This window comes from Sebastes umbrosus, chromosome 22, assembly GCF_015220745.1.
Source record: "Sebastes umbrosus isolate fSebUmb1 chromosome 22, fSebUmb1.pri, whole genome shotgun sequence".
Taxonomy (NCBI): Eukaryota; Metazoa; Chordata; class Actinopteri; order Perciformes; family Sebastidae; genus Sebastes; species Sebastes umbrosus.
The window spans coordinates 13,676,286-13,695,104 of NC_051290.1; the positions used below are offsets into that span (position 1 = coordinate 13,676,286).

At 41.6% G+C, this 18,819-nt stretch overlaps 1 protein-coding gene across 1 annotated transcript in view; it reads left to right on the top strand.

The window, feature by feature from the left end:
• The first annotated feature begins 236 nt into the window (after positions 1 to 236).
• The window catches only part of rbpjb (recombination signal binding protein for immunoglobulin kappa J region b), a 56,988-nt gene continuing 38,405 nt past the window's right edge, over positions 237 to 18,819 (top strand). The window contains exon 1 of the mRNA XM_037758597.1: positions 237 to 472. Within this exon, the coding sequence (XP_037614525.1) occupies positions 453 to 472 (20 nt within the window). The 5' untranslated portion in view covers positions 237 to 452. The remainder of the gene's footprint in view (positions 473 to 18,819) is intronic.

Genomic DNA, 18,819 nt, shown 5'->3' on the forward strand with positions numbered 1-18,819 from the left:
TGGATTTTGTGCAGTTTTATATATGTGCAAATAAAAAAAAAGTTCTTGAATGTTTATGTAAAGCACTTTGAATTGCCCTGTTGCTGAAATGCGCTCTACAAATAAAGCTGCCTTGCCTTGAAATAAACTTGCCTTGCCTTCACGCAAGATCTCGCGATAGAGGACGCTCCCTCTTGTGCTCGCCTATTGTGAGAGTTTTCCAACTCTCGCGTGATCTTGGAAGTTTCCCACGCCTGTTGTTGTGGCGTCTGCCCTTTTTTCACTCCCTCCCTCTCTCTCTCTCTCTCTCACTCTCTCTCTCTCCGCCGCCTCCCCTTTTTCTCTCCGTCTCCCTCGTCCCTACACCTCCAGTCTGCTTCTGTTGTCTCGGCGGATTGTTGGGTTGCTTGTGAAAGGAGAGAGAGAGAAAAGGATATCGCGAGTATTGGAGTTTTGGTGAGAGTTTGTGGAAGATGGCGCCTGTTGTGACAGGGTGAGTCTGAGCTTCGTTGGCTGCTGGTTTGTGGGAGAGCGGAGTTGGAGGAGAAATACAAGTTATTACCACGAAAGATTAATGTGTTATACTCTGTACACACTGCAGTGTCTCCACTCCTAGTTTAGTCTGCTTTCTTTGTCTCCATGTGTTTGTTTTTCCTCCTCTTTGACCAGTTACTTCACACTGTTGCTGTGCAGTGTTTTGTGAGCTAGCCTTCTAGTCTTTTTTCCTCCCAGACAACGCTTAGCCAGCCGAGCTAAACACAACCACTAAACCATTTAGAAACTCATATTCCGTTTTTTCCTCTTCACGAAAACCTGAAGCAGTTGTACAATCCTCTGTGTTTGTTTCGTGCTCACCGTTTAGCCGAACTGGATCCAACAAAGCTAGCTGTCCGATAATGGACGTCGGCTAGCGATATATCTTGACTTGAAAACACGTTGCGGCGGCTTTGTGAAGCATATCCCCCTTTGGCAGTGCAAGGCATCCCCCTTTGGCAGTGTTTTTTTTTTTTATGTTGACTGCATTTGTGAGATAGTTTTTTCGCTTTGCTGTAAATCTGTAAGCATGGAGAGACACCACACACAGTGAATAGCGTGCACTTTTATACGACAGTGCTGTGGGAGTATTTACACAGCAGATCTGCATATTTGTAAGCAGGTTGCTATAATGCAAACTCTTAACCTAACACTGCAGTGCATCTGAGGACATAAGCATCACTGCAAAATGATCCAAATATTTCAATTAATTTAGTTTCTCATTTACAGTCTGTTGATGAAGAACTATGCATTATTTCCCCTCTGAATATTAGATAAATAGCTTAATAAGGCATCCCCCTTTGGCAGTGTTTTTTTTTTTTTTTTTTAAATGTTGACTGCATTTGTGAGATAGTTTTGCTGTAAATCTATAAGCATAGAGAGACACCACACAGTGAATAGCGTGCACTTTTACGACTTGTGGACGACAGTGCTGGGAGTATTTACACAGCAGATCTGCATATGTATGTAAGCAGGTTGCTATAATGCAAACTCTTAACCTAACACTGCAGTGCATCTGAGGACAAAATTCACCCTAGCATCACTGTAAAATGATGCAAATATTTCAATTAATTTTGGTTTTTCATTTACAGTCTGTTGATGATGAAAGTAACCAAGAACTATGCATTATTTCCCCTTTTGAATATTATATAAATAGCTTAACAAGGCATCCCCTTTGGCAGTGTTTTTTTTTTTTTTTTTAAATGTTGAATGCATTTGTGAGATAGTTTATGCTTTGCTGTAAATCTATAAGCATAGAGAGACACCACACACAGTGCACTTTTATACGACTTCAGCTAAAGTGGACGACAGTGCTTGGGAGTATTTACACAGCGATCTGCATATGTATGTTAGCAGGTTGCTAATGCAAACTCTTAACCTAACACTGCAGTGCATCTAAGGACAAAATTCACCCGAGCATCACTGCAAAATGATCCAAATATTTCAATTAATTTAGTTTCTCATTTACAGTCTGTTGATGAAAGTAAGGAATAACTATGCATTATTTCCCCTCTGAATATTAGATAAATAGCTGTTTAAACATAAGATCTTGACATGTTTTTTTTCTGTCAAATTCAAAGTTTTTTTTATCTCTGAGATGGTTAAAATTTCCAAATTTAAAAGAGTTCATTATGCCTGGTGCACTTCCAGTAATTGCTACTACTACGACTTCAGCTAAAGTGGACGACAGTGCTGCTGGGAGTATTTACACAGGAGATCTGCATATGTGTTTTTTTTTTTTTTTTAAATGTTGACTGCATTTGTGAGATAGTTTTCTGCTTTGCTGTAAATCTATAAGCATCACACACAATGAATAGCGTGCACTTTTATACGACTTCTAAGCTAAAGTGGCGACAGTGCTGTGGGAGTATTTACACAACGAGCTGCATATTTGTAAGCAGGTTGCTAATGCAAACTCTTAACCTAACACTGCAGTGCATCTAAGGACAAAATTCACCGATTAACAGCCATGTGTGCTTAACCCTAACATCACTGCAAAATGAGCCAAATATTTCAATTAATTTAGTTTCTCATTTAGATTCAAGCCCTTTATTGTCATTGTGTAGTACAATGAAATTAGATTGTGGCAATCCCATAGGTGCTAATGAAAAGATAATACAATAAAAAAGAGATATATATAGAAATACAATATGTATATTGATGAGATGACAGTTTTGCCAGATTATTGCACAAAGTATCCTTCAGATAATTATATAAATATTGCACAGCATCATATAATTATTGCACAGAGTGATCAGCAGGTTATTGCACATATCCGTAACAGTAGATTTACAGTATTTACATTGCACAAGTGACACAAAAGTGACCAACCTGTTATTGCACATTTACAGTCTGTTGATGATGAAAGTAACGAGGAATTATACATAACTTCCCCTCTGAATATCAGATAAATAGCTGCTTAAACATAAAGTCTTGACATGCTTTTTTTTCTGTCAAACTCAAAGTTTTTTTGTTTTTTTTATCTCAGAGGTGGTTCAAATTTGCAAATTTTAAAAGAGTTCATTATGCCTGGTTGCACGTCCAGTGATTGCTACTAGATAACACATCTGTGATTAGTATGTCAGCCAAGAATTTTAATGGGAAAATTGTCTTTGTTAACATTTTCAAAATGATCATTGAAGTAAGTAAGGCTGGGTCGATACTAGGGATGTCACGGTACCAGAAATCTAGTAGTCGATACCAATACCAGTGAATTTACACGATTCTCGATACCAATTCGATACCAAGGTAAAAAAAACAATAAATCCCATGTAATTCAACACGCACTTTTGAACATTACAAAAAACAGAGGCATGTAGCCTTTAAGTAATAGATAAAAAGAAACGTCTATTAACATTGCATAACAGAACAGTGGCATTAAGCCTTCAAGTATTTATAACAAACAATATTGTCTGGGTGTCTGTCTTTGAGGTGTTTTGCTAAATTGGAAGTATTTCCTCCTTTGGAAAGAAAAGTATGACGGCAACGTTACTGCACCGCATACTGTTTTTTGCGGATCTATTATTACTCCTTGTAAATCCGCCTCCAACGCAAAGTACTTCCATACCCGACTCTTGCTATTTGTTTTCTCAACGAGTTGAGGCGGAGGTAGCGCTGCAGCAGCTGCCATCTTTCACGTCTTGTGTTGTTGTTTTTTTCCCATGCTGTTACAGCGTTCTTCTTCTTCCTTAATTTCACGTCAGATGAGAACACTTGTAAGCGTATACTGCCCCCATTAGATCCGAAAGAATCGCATCTCCAGTACCTCCGCTCCGGTACCAAATGACCATTACAGGCATCGTTCGGTACCTACCGGACGCAGTCACACGTGTATATTTCCGCTAACTTTGCCAAGTCCGTCGCTAGCTCTTACCGTTAGCTCCGTTCTCTTTAAACATCCATTGTCAGCTCCATCGAGGCCGTTTGAATGCATTTCAAATAAATGCCAGTATATGGGTGCTCTACAGCTGTAGCGTCGGCCGATTTGACCATTGAGATGAGAGCGACGGCTGGCTTGACCGCACGTTACCGCAATACGATAACATGTCCTGTCCATGACAGGATAGCATGCAGCTTTAGCCGTGATGTCTAGCTCTTTCCTGGCAATGTGTGAAAATCAAAGTGTTTCCATTGTTTACTGTATGTGTAGTGTTTACCACTTTGGATTTAAAATGTGAGGGTTCAAGTTGTATCCACATGGACCCTCCGCCGTTTTCTACTTTCTTGTTTTGGTTTGCGTGCGGTTTGTTTTGGTTGACGGATACGGAACAGATATGACGCACGTTACTCAGACTACATCATAAAAGCGGCAACTTCCTTCTAGTTATTTATTTATTTTGCAGCAGTGTTTTCTCACATTTGAAACATCAAAATATTGCAGTCGATTATGTTCATTTAATTGCGCAAAGCCAGAACTGTGATCGCCATTAATATTCAATTAATTGCGCAGCCCTGCTCTAGACTGGTGTTTGTGTTAGCCGATTGCCTTCACTGCTTTGGTAAGTCTGTGGAATAAACCCAGATTAATGATTGGCCTGCACATTAGCTAGACACAAACCTATTTTTTTTCTACTCTTGAGGCTATAATCCCCACAGACAGCTCAGTGGGTGACAGACATTTGCTGGGCTTGTTGGAGGTGTGTGTATGTTGCGAGGAGAGGAGGGGGGGTGTTGCTGTGCATGTTCATTTGGGGCTTTCCAGCAGACCTGAACTGATTTCAGTTGAGGGGGGGATGTAGGGGGAGTAGGCAGAGGGAGGGAGGGAGCTAGAGGGCAGGCGGGTCAGGTCTGGGTGGCTGGCCACCTGTCCAGATGATATCTCCAGATTCATGTGTGTTTGGCTGCGAGTGGGGGTCAGTGTGTGTGAGAGGAAGGTGGGGTGAGTGAGAGAGGTTTAACAGAAAATTAAAGTGCCATACGGGGTCTTTTTAGCCAATGGCAGGCCATGTTCACAGTAACGGTCGGAGGCATCACGGAGCCTGACCACAGCCCCATGCCCCATGTACTGTTACACAGGGAGGGGCTCCACTACCACAGGCTTGTTAATGGTATTATGACTCTTTTGTAATAGCATTACAGAGAGGCTGTGGTTGTACGTTTCTGTCTTTTGAATTAAAAGTTGTACTGACTTCACCGTCCCTTAAGTTGTGAGTTTATGTGCTGCACTTAGAGGCGTTTTGTATTGTGTTTCTGCCTAATTTAGTTTTCTGCTTGGAAATCTACATTATTTATCTACAAACGATAAATCATCAAGTGTGTGTTTGTGTCTGAACGCCGTTGTCACTGTGGTGTTTGATACTGCATGTACAGGTGGCAGTTACTAACTAATCTGACAATTCAAAAGAAACGTTTTCTTTTATGTATTTTAGTGTGTAGACCATTTCATTCAATGTACAACCACTGTGATTGTCATAAAGCTGCTACGAAACACATGACTGCTGTGACACACAATCCAAAATCAACTGTATAGTTCACGTATCAAACACTCACTACCTGTAGTCTTTAAAGGTGGAAGTGAAGAGACATTAAATTAGTATTTGCTTAGATGTCTGCAACATTTCACGTACCTCAAATCACACTAGGAATGTAATTTTAACATAAAACATAGACTATAGGGTTTTCTTTTTATGTTGATACTAGTGCTGTCACAATATCTGATTTTCACTACAGAATTATCATGGCCAAAAGAATTCACGATAACAATATTATCTCGATATTTATAGAAAATTCATCTTTAACTTTGTCTATTGTGCAGTTTGTTTCTCTTTTCGGCAAATTAATTACGCTCAAAATACGAGGAGAGAGAGAGAGTCTGTAACCATAACTGTACAAAAATGTGATTTAAGAAGGGCTGGATCATTTACACGATATCACCATATGTGTATTATTAACATGATAAGAATATTTCATATTTTAAAGTATCACTATTATTGTCAATACAGTAGTGTAGTATATGGCGACATCACTAGTTGATACATGTTTTGGCGCTTGTCGTAAACTATGCATTGAATGTAAATGTTTAAAACTGATAATATGCTAAATAAAATACCTGACATCAGGGCTGCAATTAACAATTATTTTCATTATCAATTAATCTGACGATGAATTTCTCAATTTTACAGATGAATCGTTTTGACTGTTAAAAACAAAACAAACACAATTTCCCCAAGGCCCAAGATGACATATTCAAACTGATCATTTTGTCCAGCCAATAGTCCTTTCGCAATGATGAAAATATAAAAATTTAAGAGTCTGGTACTGTCAAATGTTCTGCATTTTTGCTTAAACTGTCTCAGATCATCAGAGTAGCTGCCGATTCATTTTCTGTCAACTAATTAATCCTTTCAGCTCTTGATGACAGCTACTCGTGTGTTGTGCATGTGTGCAAGGGAAACCCCCCTAGAGCTGCAACGATTAACCGATTAGTTGTCAACTATTAAATTAATCGCCAGCTATTTTGCTGATCGATTTGAGTATTTTTTTTAAGAGAAAAAAAGTCAGAATTCTCTGATTCCAGCTTCTTAAATGGGAATATTTTCTGGTTTCTTTACTCCTCTGTGACAGTAAACTGAATATCGTTGAGTTGTGGACAAAACAAGACATTTGTGGATGTCATCTTTGGCTTTGGGAAGCTTTTTATACCATTTTCTGACATTTATAGACCAGACAACTAATTGAATAATTGAGAAAATAATTGACAGATTAATCGACCCCATATTGCTTGCAGCACAAGCAAGCTGGTATAGCACGGTCTTACTCAGAACGTTGTAGGTTGCCACACCAACACAAATTAGCAAAACACCTCCCGATCACTATCTTTCATAGTAGGTGAGGGGTGAAAAAAACAAAATAAGCGAAAGAGAGTCGGTGTTGCTTGCGTAATTTTCCCTCCTCTCTACCAGAGAAACTGATTGAGATATCTGAAAGAGCAGCACTGTTCACCTGAGAAGATAAAAGCATGAATCACTTATTTCAACACCGCTCTGCCTTTGCCGTGCCCCGAGGGAAGGGATTCCATTTTGCTCTCCCCCCCGCCCCCCTATCCCTCGGCCAAAAAAAAAGAGAACGATGGAGTCTTTCATGCCAAAAGCTAAGCGTCTCTGTGCTGGTGAAATGATACTACTGAGCCTTTCTGTGAGACGTTGCGTTCTTGTATTTGTTAGCATGAGAGAACGAAGTGAGTGCATGCGGAAGGGAGAGTGCACCTAGACGTAAAAGTTGTGTGTTTATATGTGTGTGTGTGTGCATCCATTCCCCAGGGTCCTCTCCTCTTCCCTGCTTCCCTTTTATGAAAGGAGAGGTTCAGAGAGAGCAGCAGATGTCGAAGCGCTGACCTTTATGGTGGCAAAGGCTCACGCTAGAGTTAAAAGACATGCTGAGTTACCCCACCCCATCGCCCCTCAAAGCCCCATGTCCACCCACACACACACACACACACACCTTCCGCTACCTTAGCTGCAGCACTGATGGATAGGTTAACGACAGAGATGACACACGCCACCTGATCTGTGTGTCACCTCGGTATCCTGCAGCCTCTAAAAGCTGCCCCATATCCACCCAGAGCTGTGAAAATCTTCAAAGTGTGTGGCGTAGCGGGGAGAGGGGGGTGGGGGGGGGGGGGTTACAAGCCAGGGGGGAAGCTGTACAGAAGGCAAAGCACCAAAGCAAATGTGCCACCGCCAGACATCTTTAGGGGGATTTATCCTCATGCATACAGTAGCCTATTGTTTTGGAAGTTCATGCATATCCATTACCTCACATGATTGAAATATCCCCCGAAGCCTGTAGTTTCACTCAGGGTTCAGATTCAACTTGTTTGGTCGAGTGATGATGATGGGCCTCTTAAAGCGCCACACACGCCCTGGTTGACTCAGTGTCTTCGTGCTCCTGTTTCCCTTCCTGGTCTGTTTGTGTCTGTCTGTCTCAGGGGAACAACCACAGGAGACACCCAAGGGGATAGAAATGCACATTTTTGCGTAATTTGGCTTGGATCGCCGCCAGCTTGGCACTCCTCATTCTTGGTCACGTGCTGCACAAACCAGATCATCATAGTGTGTCCTTGTACTTTAACTTCCCCTCCTGCTTATTCATAGTAAGTGGTTCCCTTTATTGGTAAAAGTGACCTTGCGTTACCTAATTTCTTTGAGCCCAGAGGGGGCTATAAAAGGGTTGGATTTCTCACACAAAAGCCATGACAAGGGGGGCATTTATTTACTTGTGCAAGACTTGGAATTAGTCTGAGCTCATACTTTTATTTAATCTGTGTGTTTTCCAAAAAATCCTGCTGCTGTTTGCTTCGGCGAGGATGGGACGGAACATTCTGATGTAAATCTAAAGCCCAGTGTGGTTTTGAAAACAGCTCTGCCGTCATGTTTGATAGAGGCCCAAGTCCTCTCGGTGTTGTTGTTGGCATCGGCCACGCTGCTCAGCTAAGACAAGGCGAGGAGCGGGCAGAAAGCTAAAACGCGACAGGCGGTGGAAGTACGTACCTATCCGCTGACATCTTGTTTTGGAGCGGCTCGTTGTCTTCCGAGAGAGTTTCCTCAGCCCCCGGCGCTCGCCTTTCCCTGCCCCTGTTCCTTTTGCTGTTTGTAGCGATTACAGCTTCGCCAAGGGAATGTTGGTTTCTACTGCGTCAGCGGTTTTTGCTCCCGCTGTCCCTCCACATTCAGGATGTTTCATTCAGAAAACATGAGCTGATTCCCCCTGTCTGACTCCTGTTTGCTTTCATTCGGCCCCAGTGAGCATACTCTCACCTACTTCCTATGTTGGGGCAGCTGAAATCGAGAGGAAAAAATATGAACTTTGTGTGTTTGTCTCTCTCTCTGTTTTGTTTTTCGTCCATGTTCATTTCTTTTCTCCTCAGTGTCTGTAGTTTGAAGTTGTCTTTTAACAGAGGACTTATGCCAGGCCTCTGATATACTGTCCAAGACTAGAATATGCTAGTCTAAGCTTTCAGGAGAATTCACCAGAGAGCCACGCAGGCTTAGAGAGAAAAGCTTTATTTTCTTATGCTATAGGCCCAGATCATTGCCTTGTTATTCCCAGTCAGCTGTGGTAGCGAGGGCTCAGAAGCATTCTTGTCAGAACGTTCTGTCTGTTCTCCGACAACCTCTCTGGGCCCGTTCATCCATTCAGAGGAAGGTTACAAACATACACAGGATCTCCCGTGTTGGGAAAGCCCCTAACGAAGCCACCGCCTCCCACGGCTCAAAGCAACTGCCACTATTACTGTATTAGATAAGAAGGGAGTGGCAAGCAGAGAGCCAGCCTGTAGTAAACCCTCCTGAAAGAAGTGTTGTTGTAGCCTTGGGACTGTTAGTGGCATCATATAAAGTCTACTGATAGCCACAGAGCAGTATTTCACTCCTATCCTCTTAAGATAAATGGCTCATGACTTGTAAACATTGCTTTGCTGTTGATTGATCCTTGCAAGCCTTTGAATTGACATTTTTTTACAGATCGATCCTATTGTCTTTGCTGGAACTAAGCATACCAGTGCAGGTTTAGGAATAAGACTCTTGGTTTTTCGTTGGGACCTTGTCAAACTAATTTTACATCAGATCAGGGATGTCACAATACCAGAAATTTAGTAGATACCAATATCATTTACCAATAGCAGTGAAATTCCCCGATTCTCGAAACCAAACAAAAGTAAAACAATAAATCCCATGTACTTCAACATCCACTCCTTTTATTACAGGTCATAATTCCCTCTCTATTATCTATTTTATATTGCTGTGAAAACATCTCCTTCAAGGAAATGGATTTATTCAAGTTTCTCACCAAAAACTACATTTTTACAAGATTACATTTGAATCATTATTAGAATTTATCTTAGCCCAATACTAATTTTTACTGAGTCTGAACGCATCATAATGTAAATCAATGACACCTCCTGTTAATGTAAGCTGTTAGCTCCGTGCAGGATTTTTGCTGCTAACGTTAACTAGTTCTCCTGCAGATTTCAAAACGGATTTGTTGTTCAAAGTGTAACATTATTAGGGAGAAAATAGGATGCTTCCCCTGGATGCATTGATATTGAGTTTACTGTGTCTCAAACAGGGCATCAACTAACAGTTATTTTCATTGTCGATTTAATCTGTTGATTATTTTCTCAATAAATCGTTTAGTTGTTTGGTTTATAAAATGGTGAAAAATGTGTTTCTCAAAGCCCAAGATGACATCATCAGATGTCTTGTTTTGTCCACAATTCAAAGATATTCAGTTTACTGTTATAGAGGAGTAAAGAAACCAGAAAATATTCACATTTAAGAAGCTGGTATCAGAGAATTTTTACTATTTTTCTTTAACAAAACACTCAAATCGATTATCAAAATAGTTGGTGATTGACTTTAATAGTTGACAACTAATCGATTTGCTGCAACTCTATTCCCAAACAAATGTTCTATCATCATTGGTCTCGAGCCCTGACGGTACCTGCGCTGCTGTAGAAAAACGAGCACCGTCACGTTTTCAGAATTTTGGCATCAACTTGATACCGAAGTATTGGTTATCGTGACATCCCCACTGTATAATATTTAGTAATTTTTTTACTTTTTTTTTAGCAAAGTTGCACCATTATGCCCCAAAACCTTGCATGGGGTACAGATACATTAAGCTTGTACCTGTCATGTTTTTAAACCCAAATGTGTCATATTTCAAACCTATGATTTCTACAAGCCATCATCCTCCAGGGACACCACTGCAGGAAAGTGACGGCAGCCCTGGGGAGACAAGCAGTCCTCTGCAAGAGAGAGGTGTGGAGAAAGAGCCAGAAGGGCACAAAAAGGAGTTATCAAGTGTCGGGAAATATTGAAGAAAAAGAAAAAAAAGAGAGAGAGTGGGGCTGAGATTCCAGGAAAGGCAACGCCGTTATCTCCAAATGTTTCTTTGCATTGTCTGGTTGTTTAACTAAGGCTGCCGGAGAGTTTCACTGAAGAATCCGCCTGGTGGCATTCCTGTGGCTGTTGACGTCAGGAGGTTTTGGCCTTTGCTTTAGGATCACAATGAAGTAATAAGACATGTGTGTCATTTTGTAGAACAGTCCATTGATTGTGGTCGAGGGAAACAATGCTTTTTTTTTTTTCTTGAAGAGAGAGTTGCTCATATTGTGGTTGATCATCATGCACTCGCGGCCGCAGTTTGATGTTCTCTACCGTGTTGGAAGCACTGCCGAAGAATGTACGTGAGGTTTCACATGAGCTCATGGAAGGAAACTAACTTGTTTTCTTTATATCTGCTGGTTTATCCTGAAAAGTCACCAGCAAAGTCTCTCCATTTATCACCCCACTGGATTTATTGCAGTTGGACCTCAAATATTCTAACCTCAACCCCAACTCGCCAAAGTGTCTGGTAGACAAATGAACGCGGCTTTGCCACAATTTACCAGCCAGTGTTTATTACTCACCCCCCTGCATGAGAATCTGACATATTCCACTTTATTATATTTTAAAGAAGTTTCTAGACAAATTAGTGTGTGTGTGGTTAAGATTCAGGAAACCATCTCTTGTCTCACATCTTGTTAATGACAGAGTAGACTATTTTGGAAAGGATGGCATGTTTAGAAGAGGAACAAGTAGCAGGAACATCGACCCCCTTCCTCATCATGACAACAACAGCGAAACCAGACAGCAGTCCTGAGCTGGCAAAGTCATTTCTAAATTGCACGTACACACACACAAGCGTGCCGCGGTCTCTCCATTTGGTTTGCTAAGGATCATCTCCCAGCATGTGGGCTAAAGGTCATCATGTCTCTCTCTTTCTTTCTCTCTTTCTCCGTTCCTGCCAGGAATTCTATTTTTTTCTCTCGTTGCAGCGCAGTCGGTCCTTTGGGTGGTTTTGAGGCAAGGGCAGGGCAAGACAGTGGTTAGGTTGCCTGAGCTGATGGATGTCCAGAGAGACTGCGCTTAATTTTGGAGAGTCACAGTTTACAGTTGAGTCAAGCACACTGCATAGACGCAATCACATCGAGCTGAAATGAGAAGCCAATTTAATCGATTTGTCAATTGGCAGAAAATGAATGGGCAGCTATTTTGATAATCGATTACTCATGCAATCATTCTCTGGTTGCAGCTTCTCCAGTTGTGAGGATTTGCTGTTTTTCTCTGTCTTATGTCATCGAAACTGAATATATTTGGGTTTTGGACTGTTGGGATCATAAAACAAGACACTTGGAGAAAAAATGCTGTTCGATTTATAGCTGAAACGGTTAGTTGATTGTTGGTTGCAGCATTGTTGCCTTTAGAATTGATACCAAGTCGACATATTCATTTTTCTACAGTACCATAAGTACCGTCAGGGCTCGAGAATGACGGCTTCCCGGGGACGATAGAAAATGTGTTTGGGATGCAGTAAACTCACTATCGACGTGTCCAGGAGACGCACCCTATTTTCTCCCTGATAATGCTACACTGCGAACGACAAATCTGCGTTGAAATCATCAGGACGAGAGCCAGCTAGCGTTAGCTGTTGGCTCCGTACAGGACTGTGCTGCTTACCGCCTATTAACAACGTCAACCAGCTCTCGTCCTGCCGATTTCAACACAGGAGGTGCCATTGATTTTAAATTATGATGTGTTCAGGCTCTATTCAGTAAAAAATTGTATTGGGTGAAGGTAAATTCTAACATTATCATGATGTGTTGAAGTGTATTCAAGTGGCTGCATGCTATGAAGCACCTGGGTGCTCAAGTTGTCATTGGCTTCAGTGACACATCTGGGTTGTTTCAGTTTTGGTTAATCAAGACTAAAAAATACAAGAAATGTTCTGTGCAGTGTGATCAATGCCTGGTGAAGATAAACGAGAATGAAGTTCAGTAATGAGGAAACAGGGTGGTATTATAGTTGGTAGGAGGACCATATTTCAACAAGGAGACCTGTGATGACAAACACTCTTTGCTCTGAGCTGTCTGGAATAAAGAGAAAGATAATTTCTTTGTAACATTCACGTATCATAGAATAAATTCAAGACTGCAACATGTTTCTTTAGACCAGAATTAACATAAGTCCGACAAGGGCTGCAACTAATGATTATTTTCCTTATTGATGAATCCGTAATGAACATTTTCATAGACAAAGCAATCAATTAAACAGTGACCCAGGGCCCAAGGTGACATCTTCAACTGCCTATTTAGTCCAACCAAAGACATTTAATTAATTATCATAGGAGAAAAAAACAGCAAAATCCTCACATTGGAGAAGCTGGACGATTTAATCAATTATCAAAATAGTTAGCTTTAAATCCAAGACAGCCCATTAAGGATTAGATAGATTGTTTTGCAAACTAACTATCTGCAATTGAAACACAATGCAAACCACAAGTTATAGGTTTCATTCATCACTGAATTTAACTTCAATTTCAGAAACAGTGATCGGCTAATTTTATCTTCGCAATGCAACACAGATGAAGAGAAACATGATTTTACGCACGCTAAAGAAGGCGTTTGCTGCAGGCACCAATGCAGGCTATAAACAAAAAAGCAGTCGATGACGGTTGACACCTTGACTTGTGGTCAGCGCTGCAGCAAACGTCTGCACACAGGCTAAAGGCATCGAGTTTGATCCTCAGAGCAGCCAGTGTGGTTATCATATCCTTTACCAGAACCACTACCTGCTCCCATTATTGACGACTGCTCTGCACAAAAGCACGAGCTCCAGTAATGTTGCTGCTGCGGTCGATCTCGACTCCTCACAATCCCTCCCCCTGGGTTCCCTCTTGCTCCAGCAGTGAGTCATCAGCTCAGCAGAGAGTGAGAAGGGGGAAAGAGGAGCGGGAAAGGGTGGTTCATTCAGGGTTCAAGGCTCCCTCGCCTCGTCCCCTCTCCTCTCTTTGCTGACAGTTTCCCCCGAGCACATGACCCGTCTCAACCCTAAACCCCAGCCGTTCTATGTGGCCACAGTCACACTTGTCACTTCGGTGCAGCTTTTTTGATTATGAATGTCTAATTTTGTGAGGTCACATTGCTGCATGTCTGTGGCCTGAACATTTCTGTTTTGCGTCTCCTGTGGGTGTATTACTTAAAACAGCCCACATGACTTTGTCCTTTTTCTTTCATATTTTTACATTAATATGAGCGAGCAGACATGCAATCAGTGGGCTTGTCGGGACTTTGTGGTTCAGGAAGTTTGTCTTTTCCACCAGGTACTTTTTGTTTGATATTTCCTGAATATTGTTGTAGTTGGATTGTGACCTGATTATATACACTTTCAGTCCAATACAAACCTATCACTTCCATTTTTTGTGCCTACACAGACATGTTTTAACGGCACCGTCCTGGCAAGATTGAACAGTTTAAATCATGTTGAATTTATCATAGTCTTGTGCTGTGTGCAAGTATAAAGCAGCCCTTTTAAGGGGAGACACCCCAGGCAAAAACGTTGTTTTTCATGCACTAATCAATTTTGAGATTTTTTTAATTTTTCTTTCATACTAGTGGAAAGAAAGCATCAAGAAGACACATTTAGAATTTAATTTTTACTTCATTTTGTCTATTTGCGTCTGTAGATTTTTCCTAAATTCACCAAAATTTATCATTAGATAATATTTGCATATTTAAACATACAATTTCAGAAAACTTGTAAAAATTGTCTTAATGTAAGTAATAAATTGGGGAAGTTTCATGGTGATATCTATTAGCTAAAGATTTTAACCCTATTCACCTGTAGTGTCTTCAAAATGTATGGAATTTTACAATGCATACATTTAAAGGCCGTTGTCTCAAAATGAGGTTTTACTCAGACTCTGATCTGGAAATCCTCACTTCAGTAGCACTGACATACACCAAACTTTCCAGTTTCATTCCTATCTATATTCTGAAGATGTTTACAGAGGAGTTTGTTCATAGTATGTCATACATGGTCTGATCTATAGAACATTTTATTCCTAATAACATGGCGAATATATATATATTTTTTCTATTGACAGTATTTTCTGATTCATGTAGTGCTACAAAGAGATATCCAAAGAGAAAATGAAAATGATTGTCTTAGTTTAAGTAATCAACTGGTGAAGTTTCATGGTTATATCTATTAGTTAATTCTTTTAACCTATTCAGCTGGGGTGTCTCCCCTTAAATTTTTGGTTGGACCGCAGAGCGCCAGCCCTACAAACGCAAAAGTCAGTCTCTGCCTGACTGAGTGAAGTTACACGATTGGTCGGCCGAGTGATGGAGTTTCCTCATTGGCCGTTGCTCTTTCAAAATGAAAAGGCGGGGAACAGTCCTTTATGCAAATACGCCCGTCCAGCATCACATAAACTTGGACCAAGCTGTCAAACTAGGCAATCTAGTTCTAAAAAAAGAAACAAGATTTAGCAGCAGCATAGTCTATTTCTCGCTTAAAATGTTTTTTGAAGTAGATTTTAGTGGATTGTGTTGACAGAATAACAGAAAGTTACGAGAAGGCCGTCAGGTTGTTTCCTGTTTGAAACGGCAAGCAGAAAACCGGGGACCAATCAGGTGCATTCAATGATGGAGTATGTCCACCGCTTGAATGGCCAGTTGAGTGGAGCAGCGCGTCCCATAGTGTCCTTGCCGAACCTGGTGGACATGTACCAATGACTATTTGGCCACAACTTCAGACTGACCATACACGGTCCAGCCATATACTGGGTTTTGACCGAGTCTTGTTAAAATCAAGATGTATACAGGGCATCAATATTTTACTTTTATTAAATGCTAAATTAGAATAGGACACTGAAAGAGGTTGGTTACTTGCCAAAGTTGCAAGAAAGAAAATTTTACTCACACTTTAAGCTACACTATCAATATGTATGTATATATGACTATCTCAGTAGCTGCTTTGCTGTCTGCCTCTTTAACCTGTCTTAGGTTTGATAATGCTGCACACCTCTCGACTGTTTCCTCTATCGTCTGTCTGCCTGAACAGAGAACAACAAGCCCACTCATGAATTCTGTGCCTCGACCGACATCTCTCTTCAGCTTTACCAGTTTCATTTTTGCATTCACGACCCAGAGCTCGAGCTCTATCAGACCCGAGCGAAGTGATTTATCCTCGTGTTCATTAACGTTCTCTATTGAATTTTTGAAATTGAGGCAAATCAGTTCGGCGATGACCTCTTTGTAAAATCCACTGCGACCGGTCAGAAGTGTCTCAATTTAGGACACGTGTTATCTGAGGACTGAATGGAGCCAGGTGGCAGGCAGTATAGAGAAAACAGAGTCGGAGCTGCGGGATTCACAAAGGAGACTTCATTAAAGATAGAACAAGCATCAAGGGAGTGTGTGTGTGTGCGTGTGAGTCCAGGTTTGCTCCACAGCTAACACACACACTGGAAATTTCATTACTTTGTGTTCAGGACATATTGTATGGAGTTTGTACTTGCTCAGTATGTTCCAGCCTGTGCGCCAGATTACACTCGCTAATGTGTACAGTTTGGTGTGCAAGTGTCTAGATGTCTTATTGATTGTGTGCCAGGCCAAGACGAGGTTTTTAAAAAAGTCCGTCCATATGGAGCATTGATGTCGGAGAGTGCGGTCAAGAGGGAGAGAGATGGAGGGAAGGAAAATGAAGGGAGGGAGAGAGAACGAGAAGGCCTTTTCTTTGGCTTTTCTGCCTCTGTCATTAAGCTCTCCCATGTCAAAGACAGATGGAGCTGGTGCCCTGTGTGTGTGTGTGCATGTGTGTGTGCATATGTGTGTTCACTTGCAAGTGCAGACTGATGCGACCCACCCAACTCTCTCCACACACACACACACACACACACACACACACATCATGGAGCCCTGCCCTTGATTCTGCCTCCAGCGGGGCGTCTCAGGGCAGCTACCAGACCTCTGCCATCTGCAGTCAGTCAGGCTTGAGGGTCGGACAGCTCGTCAGCAGTCACTTAACTCAGTCAACTCTCTGCTTCTGCTCATGCAACATTACACTTTTACTTCTTTTATAAAAGATCATTTTCTGGCCCTTTGTTTCATCTCGCCCTTCTCTCCTTGCAATTGTTTGGTTGGCAACCCGAGTAGATTAATGTGAGGGAAATGTAGAAAGTTCAAATAATTCTTAATATACACTTACAGCGATGTTTGACTGTCAGCGGTTTTCCACGCCAACCTCAAAATGAAGACATTTAAGCTCTTCTTCACATGTAGGACAATAATAAATATGAATTTTAATTCCAGTTTTTGCCATAAATTAGGTTAAAGTCATAGAAATAAAATGGGATTATAAGGGTTATTGGCCTACCTGTTTGCTGTGGTATTGTGTTTAGTACAAAAGAAAATGTCGATTGTTGTTAGTTGTTGTGATGGCAACAGAACACACGTCAATGGGGCCATAAAGTGTATGTGGTCGTAGCTCGCTGGGAAGAGAACAGACGCATCTCCTTGAGACAGCTAGCTGGCTAGTTAGTTAGGCAGCTTGTCCCCGGGCGTGGGACCGCTTAGACCCGGCGCTGTCGCTAGCCACCAGCCCGCTGTTCGGCTCATTTCCCGTAACCAGTGCAGCACCAAAGCCTGGTGGAACCAGCAAAGAGCTAACCAGCCAGATGTCTGCTAGCTAGCTAGCTTGCTAATTCCACCATGCTCCAATGCCACACTGCTTACAGAAAAGAAGCCGAACAAAGTTGTCACTCATCTGGCGATAGCGATGTGCTTTCCTCCGCTGTGACAAGAGTGTGTGAATGAAGCATTAAGTTGCCCTAGTTGGGGGTAGTGCTTTCTAAAAGTAGAGGAACTTTTGGGGTGGAGTTTGCAGGATGACCGTCTCTGATTGGTGAAACACACACACAGCACTGCTGCTTCAACTGTACCGCTTGATTCATAAAACAAGGAAGTACTCTAGTATCGATTTAGGACCATTTTAGGATGAAGGGAGAGCATTTCTGTCTATTTGATAATATTAAAAGTAAAGATAGGCTCTGCAGTTGGCCTCCCGACTCATTTTTTAAAAAAGAGAGAGCGAGAGATTGCGAGCAGTAGAAGAGACAGCGCGCAGTGTTGCTGTGAAGGAGAGAACGAAAAGTTATTTTCTGATTGCTTCATGGCAGTCACGTTCTAAAGCACAAATAAAAAACCATCAAACACTCAACAGATGATTTACTCCAGAGACAGACATTCTTAGTTTCATTTTCCTCTGCTGCATTTCAATCATTACATCCAATGTGCATCAAATACTATGCAGCAGTAAATGTGAGACAAAACCTATTGTTTAACTTGCATGCATTTTATTTTAGATGAAACAGGTGGACACACTGAACCGCAGGCAGCAGAGTGTGTTCACCGCTGCGGCCACCAGCAGCACTCGTCCCATGTCATGTTGCTTTTTCATACGTCACCGGACTAATTTGCTGAATCTTTGAAGGTCTTTAGACCGCTATGGAAACGCATACAAGCTTTTAGTTTTTCGTGAAAACTAGTCATGGGACTAAAATGACCAGGAACTTCGTGGTGGAAACCCGGCTTTAGTCATGTCGCCACAATGATGCAGTGAGCCTTTAAATCCCTTTCATGTGGACAGTATTTAGCCTACCCGTACATTAAGAACGGTCCCATTACTGTCATATCCAAGGAGGGCTTCCTTTATTTTTTTCATACTATATAAATCTCTAATCATCACAGAAATTCAACCTCCACATTAGTCTTTAACTGATCATCCTCTACTTCTTTGCATCCTCTCCCGTCCTTGTGGATAGTCGTGGATGCTACATAGCTAGTGTGCTAACAGGCAAAGATTGTGAGAGTATTGGTAGTGACTCTGCCCTCACCGCTCCTAGCTGGCTACTGCGATTGTTGGCACGCACAGCGGCACATGCCGGGCAGCTGTGCCAAGCACAGAGCGAGCCTCCAGCTCG